This window comes from Solanum stenotomum, chromosome 1 (assembly GCF_019186545.1).
Source record: "Solanum stenotomum isolate F172 chromosome 1, ASM1918654v1, whole genome shotgun sequence".
Lineage (NCBI taxonomy): Eukaryota > Viridiplantae > Streptophyta > Magnoliopsida > Solanales > Solanaceae > Solanum > Solanum stenotomum.
Window position 1 is genome coordinate 30306902 of NC_064282.1, and position 18945 is coordinate 30325846.

General features: G+C 36.2%; 1 protein-coding gene across 1 annotated transcript; it reads left to right on the top strand.

Moving 5' to 3' along the window:
* The first annotated feature begins 16284 nt into the window (after positions 1-16284).
* Positions 16285-17715, top strand: LOC125843349 (gibberellin 3-beta-dioxygenase 1-like). The gene is made up of 2 exons (XM_049522593.1): positions 16285-16803; positions 17042-17715. Exons 1-2 carry the CDS (start codon positions 16322-16324, stop codon positions 17607-17609), a joined length of 1050 nt encoding a protein of 349 aa, XP_049378550.1. The 5' UTR covers positions 16285-16321; the 3' UTR covers positions 17610-17715.
* Positions 17716-18945: the final 1230 nt, after the last annotated feature.

Sequence of the window (18945 nt, forward strand, 5' to 3'; positions counted from 1 at the left end):
CATCAGTGCCCAGGGTCAAATCAACACCGCCTCCATAAGTGCTTGCCTTAGAGGTATCTATCAATGAATTCGGAATGGCCGATTGTACAATCGTCTCCTCTAAATCGGGAAGGTCACCATAAATGGTTGCCTCCTGAACAACAAGTTACTCATCATCGGTCTCTGCCTCTGATTCAGCAGCAGCCACATCCTCCATAGTCTCATCTCCGATGGTATTCGGATGCATATATGACTTGGCCAGGATAGTTTATTTAATTGTTTATTTAAAACCATTGGAGTTTATGGGAACTCCATTTCTATCCATTATTTAGACCTGCTTCCGTATCTTTAAATATTTTTTTTCGTTAAGTTGCTTAGTTGGGTTGTAGTAATGGTTCTTCCATCTGAGGGTCAGTGTGGGTGTCAATCACGGTGGGCTGGGTCATGAAAAAGCTGGTATCAGAGCCCTAGGTTTGTTGATCTCCTTGTACCAAAATGAGTCTAGCAGAGTCTTGTGGAATGGTACGGAGAAGTTTGTACTTTTCTTCAAAAGGCTATAGGACTTTAGGAAATCTCTCTGTTTTTTCTCTCTTAGTGCTATGACTTGATTCCATTTGGTATCTGGTGATCAAAATTTGTATCTAATTCTCTTTCACTCTTTTGTCTGCAGATGGTTAATACGCGATATAACGGCGTCAGGCTTGTATGCCCCATCAATGAGCTAGTTGAGGAGCCCACAACAAGAGGCCCTGATCGAGGCATAGGTAGAGGAAGAGGAAGGGGTAATGGTCGAGGAAGTGTAGCACCTGCCAGGAATGGAGCCCTAGTTGAAAATACATCCAGGGAAGAGGCCCCTCCTACGCCCCAAGTAAAGGTACAAGAAAATGTGAAAATAAAAAATGAGGAGGATGTTGGACCAGAGGAGAAGGTACAGGCTGAGACAACATGTATTCCTCCCTTAGACCCAATGTTAGCTCAGCAGATCATGACTTTTCTGAAGGGATTGGTCGGCCCTAGAGTCCTTCCCACAGTGCAAGCGGCTCAACACACCCAACCAATCCCCCCATTAATGTTACTATTCCCAAGGTGGGTGGAGCATTAGGCAATGATGCCTTTTTTTGTCCCCTATTGGGTCCTATGATGACTGGTACTAAGCACAAGACTAAGTTTCTGAAGTTGAAGCTGCATTTGTTCCATGGTGCTGACACTGAGGATGCCTATGAGTTCATTTTGTATTGCTATGAGAGGTTTCACAAGTTAGGTATTTTACATCAACATATAGTAGAGTTTGTGACCTTCCAGCTTCAATGTGAAGCTAAGCAGTGGTGGACAACCTATGTGGAATGCAAATCGTCGATCTTACCCCCACTCACTTGGACGCAGTTTCATGCCTTGTTTCTTGAAAAGTATGTACCCCGGACATTGAGGGATCGCAAGAAGGTTGAGTTCATGGCTTTGGAACATGGTTGTATGATTATAGCTGCTTATAAGGCTAAGTTGCATGCCTTGTCTAGATATGCTATATAGTTGGTAACTACTGAGGAGGAGAGCATTCGCCTATTCGTTAAGGGATTAAACCCCGAATTAAAGGTATTATCTGTTGATATGACCTCTACAAGAAATTTTTGTAATGAGGTGACATAATTTGTGAAGAAAGTGGAGGGAGTTCGATGTGATGGCAGGTCAAGGCTTTGGCTTAGAAGCCCAAGAGCACAAGTAACTTCCATGGTTCTAACTTACTCCAGAGGTTCAGGTAGGTTGACACTTGCAGCCTGGCCAATTCATTCAGCCATGCCCGCTACTACAGGTGGTTACTCGGGAACTCCAAAGAAGAATTTTATTCAGGATAGCAGGGAACCGCACCTTCGACAGGTAGAAGGTCATCTTTTGACCTAAGTTGTTACAATTGTGGAGAACCTGGGCATATGAGGAGAGATTGTCCCCATCTGCGCATGTTTGACCCCGCGCAGCAGCAGACTAGAGAAATAGTACCCATGGGCAATGGTAATAATGGGAGAGGACATCCACAAGGTTGGCACAAAGGAATCAGTGAGGTCATGGAGGCCGGGGAAATGGTAATGCAGGTAGAGGAGCAGTGCAACCAGGCAAGAAGATTGTCCGTGAAGATGATAGGGGTTTGTGTTATGCCTTTCTGAGCAAGACCGAGGCGGAGACATCTGATGCTGTGATCACAGGTACTATTCTTATCTGTGACGGGATGGCTACTGTTTTGTTTGATCCGGGTTCTACTTATTCATAAGTGTCAGTTTAATTTTCCTTGGGATTTGATGCGAATTATGATCTACTTGATGCTCCCATCCATGTTCCTACCCCAGTTGAAGATTCGGTCAGTCACGCATGTATATCATGTTTGTTGTTCTATTTATGGGTCATCAGACTTGGGCTCATTTGGTTATTCTGGATATGACTGACTTTTATATAATCTTAGGCATGACTTAGTTGTCCTTCGATTATGTTGTGCTGAATTGTAATACTAATTTTGTGACTCTAAATATCCTTGGTAGGGAAAGGGTAGAGTGGGAAAGAGTGTCCAAGCCTAAGCCAGCTAAGGTCATACCTTTCATTCGGGTTTGGAAACTGATGGGGTAGGGGTATTTGGAATATTTGGCTCATATTCGGGATGTAGATGCTAAGTCTCCCTCTATTGAGTCTATTCATGCAGTGTCTAAATTTAAGGAAGTGTTTCCTACCGACTTTCCTAGTATGCCTCCGAATAGAGATATAGATTTGTGAATTGACTTGGAATCGGGAACTCGCCACATTTCCATCCCTCTATATCGCATGGCTCTGGTAGAATTTAGAGAGATTAAGGCTCAAATCCAGGAGCTTCTGGATAAAGGTTTCATATGTCCTAGTGCTTCCCGATGGGGTGCTTCTGTTTTGTTTGTTAAGAAGAAGGATGGTAGTATGAGGATGTGCATAAACTATCGACAGTTGAATAGGGTCACCATCCAGAATAAGTATTTTTTTCCTTGAATAGATGATTTGTATGACCAGTTTCAGGGTGCATCGGTTTTCTCTAAGATTGACCTAAGGTCTGGTTACCATCAGCTGAAAATTAGACATGAGGATGTACTCAGGATCCGTTATGAGCACTATGAGTTTTTAGTGATGTCGTTTGGGTTGACCAATTCGCCTCCAACCTTCATGAGTTTGATAAATGGTGTGTTCAAACCATTCCTGGATTCTTTTGTTATAGTCTTTGTTGATGACATTTTGGTTTATTCTAAGAGCAAGAAAGAGCATGTCGACCATCTTCGTATTATTTTGGGTTTCCTTGGAAAACAAAATTATATGCCAAATTCTCCAAGTGTGAGTTCTGGTTGGATTCAGTTGCCATTTTGGGGCATGTGGTTTCAAGGGAAGGTGTAATGGTAGATCCCCAAAAGATCAAAGCAGTCAAGAACTCTATCCGGCCTAGCTCTGTGATGGAAGTTAGGAGTTTCGTGGGAGTCGCCAGCTACTATAGAAGGTTTATGAAAAATTTTGCTTCTATCTCTATGCATTTAACAAGGCTGACCTAAAAGGAAGTACCTTTCGATTGGATTGACAAATGAGAAGAGAGCGTCCAAAAGCTCAAGACTCTTTTGACAACAACACATATTCTGGCAGTACTAGTGGAAGGTAAAGATTTCATTGTTTATTGTGATGCTTCACATTCGGGTTTGGGTGTTGTGTTGATTCAAGATAAGAATGTCATAGCATATGCATCGCAGAAGCTGAAGGTGCATGAGAGGAACTATCTGACATATGATTTGGAGTTAGCAGCGGTAGTGTTTTCCCTTAAGATCTAACGGCATTACCTTTACGGTGTCAAGCGTGAGGTGTTTACTGACCATTGTAGTCTATAGAATGTATATACACAGAAGGACTTGAATCTGAGAAAGCGATGGTGGATGGAGTTACTCAAGGATTATGGTGTTACCATCTAGTATCATTCAGGTAAGGCTAACGTGGTGGAAGACGTATTAACCCGGAAGGCGGTGAGTATGGGTAGTCAAGCTTGCTTGGGTGTGTCCAAGCAACCTTTGGCCAAGGAGATTCAAACCTTAGAGTCTAAGTTCATGTAGTTGGGCATCTCAGAAAAGGGTGGGGTGCTAGACAACATTGAGGTTAGGTCCACATTCATTGAGAAAATCAAGGCCAAACAGTTTGAGAATGAAAGAAGACAATGTCTGGCAAGGCACGAGATACGACTTTTGATGTGGGTGGAGTGCTCAAATTTAAGGGAAGAATTTGTGTTCCCTGAGTGGATGACTTGATTCAGAAGATGTTGACAGAATCCCATGGTTCACGATAATCCAATCATCCGGGTGTGACCAATATGTACCAAGACTTGAAGCGACTTTATTGGTGGCCTGGAATGAAGAAAGACATAGTTGAGTCTGTGACTAAGTGCCAAAACTGTCAGTAGGTAAAGTATGAGCACCAAAGGCCTGCGGGTTTGCTTCAGCGAATGCCAATCCCTAAATGGAAGTGGGAGAGGATAGCTACGGTTTTTGTGGTTGGTCTCCCCAAGACCTTGGGGAAGTTTGATTCCATTTGGGTAATGGTTGACAGATTGACTAAGTCGGCCCACTTCATTCCAGTCTGAATAGACTATAATGCTCAGCAGTTGGCTAAGGTTTATGTGAATGAGATAGTGAGGTTGCATGGGGTGCCTCTTTCTATCATCTCATACCATGGTACACAGTTCACATCCAAGTTTTGGGGGAAATTGCATGAGGAGTTGGGCACTCAACTCGCTTTTAGCTCAACTTTCCATACACAGATAGACGGTCAGTCAGAGAAAACGATTCAAGTGTTAGAGGACATGTTGAGGTCATGTGTGATTGACTTTGGAGGGCATTGGGATAGGTTCCTACATTTGTATGAGTTCTCATATAATAACAGTTACCACTCTAGCATTGACATGGAACCCTTTAAGGCACTTTATGGGAGGGGATGTAGATCACCCATGGGGTGGTTTGAGGCTGGAGATATGAAACCCTTGGGAGTTGAATTAGTGAAAGATGCTCATGATAAGGTGAGAATTATCCAAGTATATGCTTCTAGCAGCCCAGAGTCGATAGAAAAAGTATGTAGACCACAAGGTAAGGGACATGATATTTCAGGTTGGTGAACAATTTCTTCTAAAAGCGTCACCCATGAAAGGGGTGATGAGATTTGGCAAGAAGGGAACTCTTTGTCATCGCTACATCGGGCCATTTGAGATTCTTGACTGTGTAGGACCAGTGGTTTATAGGTTGGCTTTACCGTCTAGCCTATCTGGGGTCCATCAAGTGTTTCATGTGTCCATGATAAAGAAGTTTCATGGTGACAGACATTATATCATAAAGTGGGACTTAGTTCTGTTAGACAAAGACCTTCAATATGAGAAGGAACCGGTTGCAATTGTTGGTCGCGATGCCCGGAAGCTGAGGACCAAGGAGATAAAGTCCGTGAAAGTTCAATGGAAGCATCGTCCAGTTGAGAAAGCTACTTGGGAAATCGAGAAGGACATGTGAGACAAGTATCCCCATTTATTCAATGATTCAGGTACTACTCTACTTTTACCTTAGCCAGTTTTTCCTATTTTATCACTTGGGATGAGTGATGGTGTCATGACCCGAGCCTACACCCTAGACGTGGTCGGCACTCGAGAACCTTTGTTGGTCTCTAAGCGAATCCTCATCATGGCTGACTACAAGTGGAAGACTAACTCAAGCATAAAAAACCTAAAACTTAATGAAATTAATGAAACTCAAATACAACACTTTAACTCAAATGATTTACTCTGAATATAAATAGAATATTCAACTAGCTAAAAATAGGAAACTCAAGTCTTTAAAACATTTAACAAAATAAATGAAATAGACTTCTCAAACTCCAATGTCTATCTATGAAGCCTCTACCTGACAAAGATAGAAGTCGGGACAAGACCCACGAGATCCTAACAACTTATATAACTGAAAGTACAAATGGAACCCTCCAAAATCAAGGAGGCTCACCATAGCTAACTTGAACTGCATGTGGTATCAACGAAGCACCTATTGATGATCCTAAATACCTGTATTTATATTATGAAATGATGCAGGCCAAATGGCACAGTATATGGAATATACGAGCATGTAAGGGGAATTCTAAAGCATAAACATAAGCTTGAACTTGATAAAAAGGAAACATACTTACCTCTTCTCAACTCAAGAATAAGATACACAACTCAAAGATAAGACATTCAACTCAGTGAAATAAGGTTCAACTCAACAATAAGATATTCAACTCAGTGAAATAAGGCTCAGCTCAATTATAAGATACTGGACTCTAGGTACTCAACTCTAGATACTCAACTTTGGATAATCAACTCAATATAAAGCAACAATACAGATGCAATCTTTGGAAATCTTTTAAAAGAGTAGAAAGCAACTTAAAGTATTGAAAAATTCAATAGTAACTCAATTTGTATGCAAGGTTATAATATAATATGAAAATACATGATAAACTTAGTATATATAAGAATACAAAATATCTCGATGGGAGTTTCCCTAGACAACAACCATCAGTATGAGTTATGTGATGATACAGTGTTTTGCCTCACACTGCCAAGCTCAACCTGTACCTTGTCGGGTGTATAGAACCTAACTACTAAGTGGATCCACTAGTCTATGCTAAAAAACACTAAGGAATCATCTAAAAAGTATGACCCTTTTCTACACATGCTGGCTACAAGGTTTATGGAGACTTTGAATTATCTGAACTCAAACTCGTCCCCAAATCGATGCTTAATACTTCTCCTAAAATGTAACTAGCCCATATGTTTAAAAACATAACTCTTTCTGAGGTTTGAGATAATTACTCAAAAACTAGCTCAAAGGCTCTCTTGGAAATCAGTGTTTCCTCTCTTGCTTAAATGTGAAAACATTCACTATTTGGAAATACTTAGTTCCCATACACTCTTTTGAATAAAAAGAACTTCATTTGTTACTCTTACTCAACTCAAAGCTCAAGTCTTAAAACAAGTTTAAAGCATTTGTAACAGACTTCTTAAAATAGGGTTCATACCGAATTATGGACTTGAAAGACTCAATTCAAGGTTTTCAATAACCATAAATAGAACTCAATACTTGGAACTCAAGAACTTCAATGATACTACTCATTTGACATATGGTCAACTCAAAGGGTTCACGCGGAATTATGGGCATGAACAAATCAACTCAAGGACTTCATGGGTAACATCTAATGGTCCCAACATTATGAATATAATCTCACAAGGGTTAGGAATTCAATACTCAAGATTTAGAACTTGAAGATACTACTCCTCTCAAAGATACTAAACTTATGGAGTTCATGAGGAATTTATGGGCATGAACGATGCGACTCGAGGGTCTCCATAACAATATAGAACTCATATATACGACTCATCTCATTCTCAAACTTACTTCCTCAAAAACTTAGTTCAAATCGATTGTTGATCTCAAAGGATTCACAATTGACTCAAAGATCCAACTTGACACGGCTTCATAGACACCATATGACACTTGAACTTTGTACTCTAATACCAAGTTTGTCACGAACCGAGCCTACACCCTGGACGTGGTCGGTACTCAAGAACCATTGTTGGTCTCCAAGCGAACACTCATCCTGGCTGACTACAAGCGAAAGACTAGCTCAAGCATACAAAGCTTAAAACTAAATAAAATTCATGAAACTCCAATACAAATATTTAACTCAAATGATTTACTCTGAATAATATTCAACAAGAAAAAAAATAGGCAACTCAAATCTTTAACAGATATTAAAAAAAATGAAACAGACTTCTCAAACTCTACTGCCTATCCATGAAGCCTCTAATTGACAAAGATGGAAGTCGGGACAAGACCCACGACAGCCTAATAACTAATATAACTAAAAGTACAAGTGGAACCCTCCGAAAGCAATGAGTCTAACCATAGCTAACTCATACTGCATATGGTATCAACAAAGCGCATGTTGATGATCCTAAATACCTGTATCTGCATCATGAAACGATGTAGGCCATATGGCTCAGTACATGGAATGTACAAGCATGTAAGGGGAATTCTAAAGCATAAACATAAGCTTGAACTTTATAAAAAGGAAACATACTTACCTCTTCTTAACTAACTCAACTAAACTCAACTCAAGAATAAGATACTAAACTCAAGGATAAGATATTCAACTCATTGAAATAAGGCTCAACTCAATAATAAAATATTCAACTCAGTGAAATAAGGCTCAACTCAATTATAAGATACTCGACTTTGGGTACTCAACTCTGGATAATCAACTATGGATACTAAACTTTAGATACTCAACTCAATATAAAGCAACAATACAACTACAATATATGGAAAACTTTTAAAACAGTAGAAAGCAACTCAAAGTATTGAAAAATTCAATAGTAACTCAGTTTGTATGAAAAGATACACTATAATATTTGTTTGTATATGAAAATATAAAATAAACTCTGTGTATGTAAGAATACAAAATATCTCTGTGGAGTTTCTCTAACCGACAACCATTACTATGAGCTATGTGATGATACACCGTTTTGCCTCAAGCTGTCAGGGTCGTCCTATACCATGCCGGGGGTATAGAACCTAACTACTAAGTGGATCCACTAGTCTATGCTAAAAAGTACTAAGGAATAATCTAAAAAGTGTGACCCTTTTCTACCCATGCTGGCTACACGGTTTATGGTGACTTTGAATTATCTGAACTCAAGCTCATCCCCAAATCGGTGCTCAATACTTCTCCCGAAATGTAACTAGCTCATATGTTTATAAACACAACTCTATCTATGGTTTGAAATAATTACCTAGAAACTAGCTCTAAGGCTCTCTTGGAAATCGGTGTTTCCTTTCTTGCTTAAATGTGAAAACATTTACTCTTTGGAAATACTTAGTTCCCATATACTCTTTTGAAGAAAAAGAACTTAATTTGTTACTCTTACTCAAATCAAATCTCAAGTCTTAAAACATGTTTAAAGCATTTGTAAAAGACTTCTTAAAATAGGGTTCATGCCGAATTATGGACGTGAACTACTATATTTAAGGTTTTAAATAACCATAGATAGAACTTAATACTTGGAACTCAAGAACTTCAATGATACTACTCATTTCAAGAATGCTCAACTACGAGGGCGGAATTATGGGCATGAACAACTCAACTAAAGGACTTCATGGGTAACATCTAATAGTCTCATGATTAGGAATATAATCTCACAAGGATTAGGAACTCAATACTCAAGATTTAGAACTTGAAGATACTACTCCTCTCAAAGATATTCAACTTATGGATTTCATGTGGAATTTATGGGCATGAACGACTCGACTCGAGGGTCTCCATAACAATATAGAACTCTTGTATATGACTCTTCTCATTCTCATACTTACTTCCTCAAAACTTAGTTCAAATCGATAGTTGATCTCAAAGGATTCACAATTGAACTCAAAGATTTTCTTGAACTCTACTCTTAACTCTCTCTTGAATGTGAATTATGAATTCAAGAGTTATGGTTCTTAATATGAAGGCTCTTGTGATTATAAAGTAGACTCATGAATACAGTCTCCTCAATCTCCTCTTTCTCATACTCACTTGCTCGAGTCTTGAAACAAGTTATTAGAAATTGTAGAAGACTCTTCAAAAAGACTCAAAGGGACTTGCTCAAAATTTTCGAAAGAACCCTCAAAACTTGACTCTTAACTCTACCTTGAATTTGAATTATGAATTCAAGGTTATGATTTGTTATAGCAAAGATATTGTGATGATTAGGAGTGTTAAACATGAGAAATGATCAAGAAGTCACGGTCTGGAAACAAGTCCACGATGCGGAGATGCATTTTAATAGTTTGTCGCGAAATAAATTTTGACGCAGAGGGTCCGCGACCTCTCTGCAACGTGGAGAAAAATTTTGTGAAAAAGGGGGGCAGGTCGGCAACACAGACTGGGTTGCCAGTTTCGCCCGACTTTTTCCTTTTACGTTTTCTAACCCTGATTCACCTAAATTCGATTATTTTTCTCAATTTATCTTTAGATTCAAATACCTAGTATATGTACACAAGAATATGTTTATAAACGACTCTAAAATCGACACGATTTCCTCAAGAACTCAACAATCTCATCTAAACTCAAAAATGGAAGCAAATTTCAAGAACACAATTCAAGAACACCAAACTTTCAACTTTCTAGAACGAATTTCGTTGAAATTAACATGATTGGCGTGTGGGTGAACAAAACCAATGCTATGGATGCTTACATACCTCTTAGGGATCAAACTCATGATGAAAATCCGCAACAACTCTCAAGAATCTCGACGAACACCTTGATCATTTCCTTTTTTCTCCTCTTTTCTCTTCTTTTCTCTTCTTGAGCTCTCAACTAAAACCCTAGGTGTATATTAGGATTATAAAACTGAACCTAATCAGATTAGACCCCTAAAACCTTACTAAAGTGAATAAAATCTGATTAGGTAAGGAAAAGACCTAAATACCCCTTATTATTTATGGGTAACTTTCCTTAACTGAACATCTTGACTTCAAAATGGGATATCTCACTCATCTAACCTCTAAACTTAGCAAACTCAATGGTGTTGGAAAGAAGATTCTAAGACCTTTCATTTCATATCTTGTAGCCTACATAACTCATCTTGTACTGAAGGTTATGGTCGTTTGAAGTTGACCCAAAACTTAGAAGAACGTAGGAATGACTTTAGTGAACTACTCTTTTTAGTTCTTCTTGGAACTCAAGGTGCTACATCTAGTGACCTTAACACTTAAGAAATTTTTAATTCCTTGGTAAAATCACACTCACTACGAAGAATGGTTCGAGTCTTAGCTCAAAAAATTTCTGGGTTTTACAGATGGGTAAATTGGTATCTACTGTAATGACATGTTTCCATCATTATGAAAAAGCCAATGGGGAAAGAATTTGGGCTAGAAAACTTTTGAGTAGTGACTTGGAAATTTCTAGCCTAGGCCAGACTTGGATGAAATCTGAGTCAAGTCAGGTCAGGTCAAGGGAAATCTGGTAATGAATTGGGGGTTTAATTATGAATTTGATCACATGAGTGGATAGCCAAGACGTTAAGGAGTATGTACGGCTTTACGAAATCAAATTCGGGAGAGTAGAACTCCCAAAACTGACCTTGGCCTGAAAGGGTAGTTTTAGAACGTCTTGGGTTGAAGGTGCGTTGTGAAATAGGAGGTTGGAACTCAAACTTCAAGCTTATGTATCCGTGAAAGCCACCAGGGCGGGGCAGCTATGGTGGGATGGGGTCCGTTGTGGCGGGTCAGTCACGAACTTAATTCGGGAAAAACCCCAAAATCATTTTTTTCTGCAAAACTTTGTTGTTGAGAGCTAGGAGACGACCCAAGGTGATTATTGATTGTTTTCCACAACTTCTAGTGCTAATGGTAAGGAAATTACTCCCTTAATCTGTATTTTGATTCCTAGGACTTACAATCTTGGGTAATTATCGTTGGGAGAGGGTTTTGGCCTGATGTGAAAGGTGGGAAAAGCCATATTAGGATCTTGTGTTTGGCTTTGGATTGATAGTTTGATTATAATCTGGGTAAATTAGGCCTTGTTTATTGATTCTTGCGTTAATTACTTGTGTTTAGACCAAGAAAAAGCAAAAATAATTTGGAAAGGGAAGGCTCAAGTTTCTTAGGAGGATTCAAGCTTGGTTTCGAGGTAGGTGATGGTTCAATTTCTTGTTTGAGTGATATATGCCAGATAATTGCTTCATTGTATGCATGTGTGTATGTGAATCGAATCTAATGAAATGATTATGTGTGAACAACTACATCCCATGAACTGTTACTTGACCATGTGACAATATGTATTATTCATCATAGTGTGGTTGTGATTGTGCTGATTAGATTGGGTGTCACGTTCTGACACACTAATAGTTTGGGTATGGGTTCCATGAGAGAACAACTTGTGATTATTATATTCATGTCAACCTGTCATTGATATTGGGAAATTCTTTGTTTCTCCTGAAAAGCTAATTGAACTATGTATTTTGTATATGTGTGTTTACTGTGTTGTAATTTCCTGTTTTTATTTCACTTACTGGGGTAGTTGTGTGATCCTGCCAGTACACTGTGGTTGTGTACTGATACTACACTTGCTCGTTCTTTGTTGAGTACAGGGCATCTTCAGGTGGCTACTGACAGACCTCAGTTAGGAGATCACTGATCGAGACCGGATTCAAGGGTGAGCCAGTTCTTCCAGGTTGCCATGGGTCCTTTATTGTTTAGTCCATTCTTTTCGGACTCAGACTCTATAGTTAGATTTATTAGCATGTTTAGTTTCGAGATTGCACCCCCTTTCCTTAAACTTGTTGATTGGTAGAGTTTATGTACAATGATTTTCAGGTTCTAGGGGCTGACTTTCACAATATTCTTTTTAATTGTTTATTTAAAACCTTTGGAGTTTATGGGAACTCCGTTTCTATCCATCGTTTAAACCTGCCTTCGTATCTTTAAATGTTTAGTTTTTCGTTAAGTTGCTTAGTTGGGTTGTAGTAACGGTTCTCCCACCAGAGGGTTAGTGTGGGTGACAATCACGGCGGGCTGGGTCTCGTGACAGAATGATCTTATAGATATCAATTGGAAATCATGTAGTTTCATCAAAGATGCATAGAAGATTGAAATTTAACAATTAAATCAAAATAATCAAAGACCCATGAAGATTAGATGAAACCATAAGCAATTTATGTGAAATTAAAGGTGGAAAATTGAGATCTTTTTGGACTCAATGGGTGAATAAAACTCATTGTTGAATTCCCACATACCTTGATGACCAGAGCCTAAAAGCAGTGGAGGAAAAAGGAGACTTGAAGCTTGAACCCTAGATTCTTCCTTGAAGAATGAAAGGATTTGGAGAGGATGAACTTGGATGGATTTGAGAATTTTGGGAGAGTGAATTTTTTTTTTGATGGATTTAGGAATTGAAATATAGGTACAGGTCATAAAATTAGGATCAAAACAACATAGTACAGGCACTAAATGCATAGTAAAAGCCTAAATACCCTTAAAAGATAACTATTGAATGACACCTAAGACTTTGACCTATGATCCGTAAGAATTCCTACGGACCGTCCTGGTCAGTCATAGGGTCAACTACTGACAAAAATCCTGAGCAACTGGCACGAGAGCCTTCTACGAATTGATTATTTTCCTAAAGTTCGTAGATATCTTCCTATAAAACCCTTCTTTTAAAAAATTTACCCAGTTGTAGATCTCTTTGACGGACCCCTTCCTACAGGCCGTAGAACTTTCCACAGACCTCCATGTGATCCATAAGAAAGTTAGAGACTCAAGTTCCCATCCTTCAAGACCCTTCCTACAACTCCCTTCTACGGACCGTAAGACTTTCTACAGTTTGTAGGTGGCCTCGTAGGAACTGAAAGAGTGCTAAGTTTCTGCAACTTTTCCTTCCAACTCGACTTTGCAATTTCTGAGAAAATGATATTTTCTTCTTTTCATATTATGACTACTTTTGAAGCTCAGTTGGCTTATGATGCCTACTAGGTAAATGTTATTTTGGTACTCATACTACAATCTACATTTTTTTTTATCATGATGCAAGTCTAAGCACCATTTACCAGCATGATATCGATCCAACTGTAGGAGGATAGTCTACATTTGTTATCATGATACAAGTCTAAGCACCATTTACCGGCATGATATCGATCCAATTGTAGGAGGATTTGGAGACGAGTGTGAGCTTGTGAGGTTCAAGTTCATATATGTCTCCTTCTGTTTAGTTTTGGCTAGTCTTTAATTTGCTTTTGAAACAACTCTGTATATATTTTGTCTACTTTTGGGACTTGTACTTTACATGTGACCACCATGTTTTGGGTTGGATCTATTTTGGTCTCTCTCTCTCTCTCTCTATATATATATATATATATATATATATATAGTGGTGGAGTTAGGAATTTTACGAAGGGTGTTCAGAAATTGCATAATAAAAGCTCTTTTTTAAAAGGAAAAAAAATTGTTGCTAGTGAGATTTGAACACGCAAGGACTAACTCATTCAAGGCATGTGGAACCCATCTAAGGGGTCTAAACCCACTGGGCTACGACACTCTATTATGTTAAATTGTCCAGAATATATTATTTAATCACTTTGTATATGGTTTTACTTGTATATATGGTATTTTTTTTCAACGGAGGGTGTCCAAACATGCACATGACTACACCCCTATATATATATATATATATGTGCTTGTTCTTATCCTCCCATGTGTGTTTAATTATATACTGTATTTCTTGTTTTTTGTTATTTCTACCATGTATGTCTGCTACTTGTGGTTCTGGGCTTCGGGTTGATTTACTTACTGATGAATTATAGTAAGTGTCATCATGACTCGAGTTGTTGAATCTTAACAAAGATAAACCTAATTATTAAATAAAGTTGGGGAGTGATTTTTACCCTTTTTCCTTAAATATAAGTATTTTTATGCAATAAACAATATAAATATTTATCAAGTCGGGTAATTTTTCCTAACTTTTTTAACTTTAACTTCAAATCCAAAAAGAAAACCTAACATAATGGAGACTACTCATTTTGTCCTATAGAGAAAACGTTTTATTCTTTTCTGCTTAATTTATGGTCTAATAATAAATAGATCAAATAAAACAAAACCATCTGGTGAACATCAAAATCATTGAACAATATTCACTAGCAAACAAAAGTGATAAAAATTAAACATTTAAAATATGAATTTTGATCGATTTAATTTGTACAAAAAGTACAAGACTAAATAAAAATCCTACCCAAAACAGTGAATAAAATTGAGTGGTGGAATAAAAAAATAATAATAATATTTTTTGTTTAAAAAATAAGTTAATATACGAATAAGTGCAACAAAATTAAACATTTATAATATAGTCATATACCTTCAACAATTTATTTCTTCAACGGAGTTTTACTTGACCCATCCAATATTTATAATTATTAGAGTTTCTTCACTTTTTTTTGTGGACATATTTGGAGCTATTGATATATAAGGATATATCATATATGTAACAAATTAAACCAGCAAAAATACGGGTAAACACATGACTAATTATGTCGGTCCCTACGTCATCAGAACTCCATTATCTTTATACTTGTGTCGTAAAATTATTAAATTTGATACTAGTTATTGAGGTAAAACAATTAGCTCAAAGAAACTCTTAATAATAACAATAAATTAATAAGTGATCTCAGAACTCATAAGTAAGATTTATGGGGTAAAAAGGTTGTTTTTGATTGATTCTAGACAAACACTTCTTTTTTTTGTCGAATTTGTGACCGACGATATGAATAAGCTCACACAGATTAAATTAAACTATTTTTCATTTATATATATATATATAACTATTATCGAAGAAAATTCAGGTGAATCATTTTGACTCCTTAGCAGTCTTGTTTCATTTTTTAACCTTTGTCCTCTTTAAACATATCAAGGAGTGTAACACTTGTCTATTTCTACATTATCGATCATGTTTACGTTATATTATAAGCTTAGATCATCAAAAGGACAATGACTAGCTATTTTTATTTTTTCCAGAAGTGAAAGATTAAATGTATCCCATTTAGTAGTGGGTAAGAACTTTTATCAGGAATGATTTTAAAATATAAAAAGATAAACATGCAAAGAAATTAATGAAATTTAATATTTACTATATATACATTATATATAGTAGTTTTTCGACATCCTCACTCCGCCCTTGACCCTATCATTTGCTCCGATTTAATCATAAATTTTGTAGTCAATATTTGAAACTTGAAAATTTTAAGTTCTGACATAAATTTTGAAAAGTTGTGTTTGAACATGCAATATATTTTTTTAAAAAAAATTGTAAATGAATGTCTTACAAACCCAAAACCTGACTCTTTTGAGGGACTTGAAAATATTTGATGAACAAATTTCATGATCTACTAGATAAAGTTAAGGATAATTTTTAAGACTGATCCAAAATATAAGTTAAACATATATGTAAAAGAAAAAGTTTAAATGTATTGATTCAAAATCTAAGCAAACATATATTTAAATAAAAATATTTAAATTTAAATGTATGATCCAAAATGAAAGTCAACTAGATATTTAAAGAAAACATTTAAATGTTTGATTCAAAATCTATGATTAAATACTAGCTTAATAAGCCGAAATTGGAACCTACCTATAGACAACACATGTTCCAAAAAAGAGCAGCCAATCAATGTGTAAAAAGATCTTTTTCCGACCCTATATATATTCCAAGAAAAAAATCTATATACTTATCAATATACAATATTTGTTTTTTTCGTCAAAAGTCCAAAATAATGGCTACTTCTACTCTTGAAGAAGCTTACAAAGAAAACCCTCTAAGCCTTCAACACATTCTTCCTATAGATTTTCAATCAATCCAAGAAGTCCCAAACTCTCATTTATGGCCTAAAATCAATAATGTCCTAACTAGTCATAATGACAAAAACCCCAACGTCCCAATAATTGATCTTTTAGCCCCTAATGTTGTGGAACTTATGGGCCATGCATGCAAAACATGGGGAATATTTCAAGTTGTTAATCATGGAGTTTCTTTAGAACTTTTTGATGAAGTTGAATATCAGGCAAGACGATTTTTTGCTTTGCCTGCTGAACAAAAGGTGAAGGTCGTGAGATCAACTAGTGGCGCCACCGGCTATGGCACAGCTCGAATTACGCCGTTTTTCTCGAAGTTCATGTGGCATGAAGGGTTCACAGTTATGGATTCACCACTTGATCATGCTAAGAAACTTTGGCCACATGACTATCATAAATTTTGGTAAGTACATGGATTGATTTTATGTGGATGTACTTATATGCATTAATGATACAATAAATATTTATATAATAAAGTTATTTAGTAGATAATTCTACGCAATAATTATATTTCTCTCATGATAAACATAAATTTAATTATATTGAGACAATTTTACTTTCAGAAATCACGATAAATAATTTGAGACGCAGGGAGCAATATAAGGGTTCTTTATTTTGATTATTTGTTTTGGTTCTTGCAGTGATGTGATGGAAAATTATCAAAAGAAGATGAAAGTTCTATCCTTTCAACTCTGCCTGTTCATCCTCAACTATTTACAACCATCTCAAGATCAACATTCAATTAATTCATTTGAATTTGCAGGAGCCCTACAATTAAATTCATATCCATGTTGTCCTAACCCTAACCATGCACTAGGGTTAGCTCCTCACACAGATTCATTATTCCTAACAATACTCCATCAAACAAATAATACAAAGGGTCTTCAAATCTTGAAAAAAGACCAAGGATGGACTTCAATTGCTCCAGTTTCCAACGATGCGCTCATCGTTAACGTAGGTGATCTTCTTCATATACTCTCTAATGGTGAATTCCCATCGGTTTATCATCGAGTTCTTGTGGATCAAACTAAGCATAGGGTTTCTTTGGCTTATTTTTTTGGACCTCAAGTTGACTCTATGATTTCTCCATTAGTTTCTTCTAAGGATGATGATGGTGTTGTACTAAAATATAGAAATGTGAAAGTGAAAGAGTATCTTGGTCTCAAGGCTAAACATCTTGAGAAGGTGTTCTCTATGATTAGATTTTAATTATGTTATAGTATTTTAGTACGTAGCTGAGTTGATTTGACTATATAAACTTTTATTTTATCGGCGAGAGGGTTTGATTTCCATGTTGTAATCTGCTCACCATCCTTTACCCTTTCCCTACCCCTACCCCAATTTGATAAAATAATATATGACGTTTTTCTAGTGTTCATAATTTTGAGTAATGTGATCTTTGGTGTAATTCATATATGCCATGAAAATTATTTGTAGTTTCTACTCAATTTACTTGTTTAATTTTAAAGGCTACACTGTGAAAGTGTGTGACCCTCTCAGTGAAAAACTTAAATTTTGAAAAAATATATATTTATTTAGTCAATTGTATTTTTAATATGTTCCTCATATACATTTTTTTTATGAGTTAAATACATGATTTTTTTGTAATACTATTAAAACATGACAATGAAATTCGAAATACAAATTCTTATTTATGCCTGCACTGTAATAACGTACATAATCATCTCATGTAAAAAAATTAAAGCTATTAATATAAATACAGTACTTCTTTTACTTAAATATGTACTCAAGATACATCTGTATATATCACTAGGATTCATGAAAATGAAAAATAAATTAACAATAAATTCGTCAAGTTGGAAAAAAAAGAATCACCTAGGAATTTACTCATTTCCAGCTTGACATATTTTTAGAGCAACATTTTCGAAAAAGACAAAGGAAAAAACTTAAAGAAAGAACTGTGAAATTGCGTAATTAAATTTAGTTATTTCTTGTCTAATCACGTCTAATAAGTCCAAAATAAATCACTTCAGGCCTAGTCATAGGTAGCTAGTTTATATTTCATATTACTAATAAAATGATTTTTGAAGAGTTGATAGATGAGACAAAAAAGATCTAGTATTAGTTCAATAACTCCAAAAAAGATAAAGCTTCCAAATCCCCCAACCCCACCCCAAACCCATCCACTAACTCCAGAAAACTATTATTAAAAATTAATATATTCGTAAATATTTCATCGTAAATTTTTCAATATTTTTTACTTTAATTAGAATTTATAAAATTTGAAATTAAAGACGCGTTTTGATTTTACTTTTCGCAAAGAAGAGAAGAAAGTATTTTATTTAAAATTTATGACTTCTTAGTGTCCTTAATTAACTCGAGGATTGTTTGATTTGAGAAATAAAAAAATACAATCCAATTGAAAATTCAGAATTAAATTTATAATATCTATATCACATTTGGTTGAATTATTTATGTCCCAAAACTCATGTGCTGGAATAATCTCAAATTTATAATCATGGGGATTAAATATTAAATTGATACATTTGTCATTTTCTAAATCTCTTTTTCACAAAATCGCTTA

Bases quoted from the DNA above. Each gene is read 5' to 3' on its own strand.
- LOC125843349 (XM_049522593.1), top strand. From the start codon at position 16,322: ATGGCTACTTCTACTCTTGAAGAAGCTTACAAAGAAAACCCTCTAAGC. The intron at 16,804-17,041 runs GTAAGTACATGG...TGGTTCTTGCAG, and splicing joins CATGACTATCATAAATTTTG to TGATGTGATGGAAAATTATC.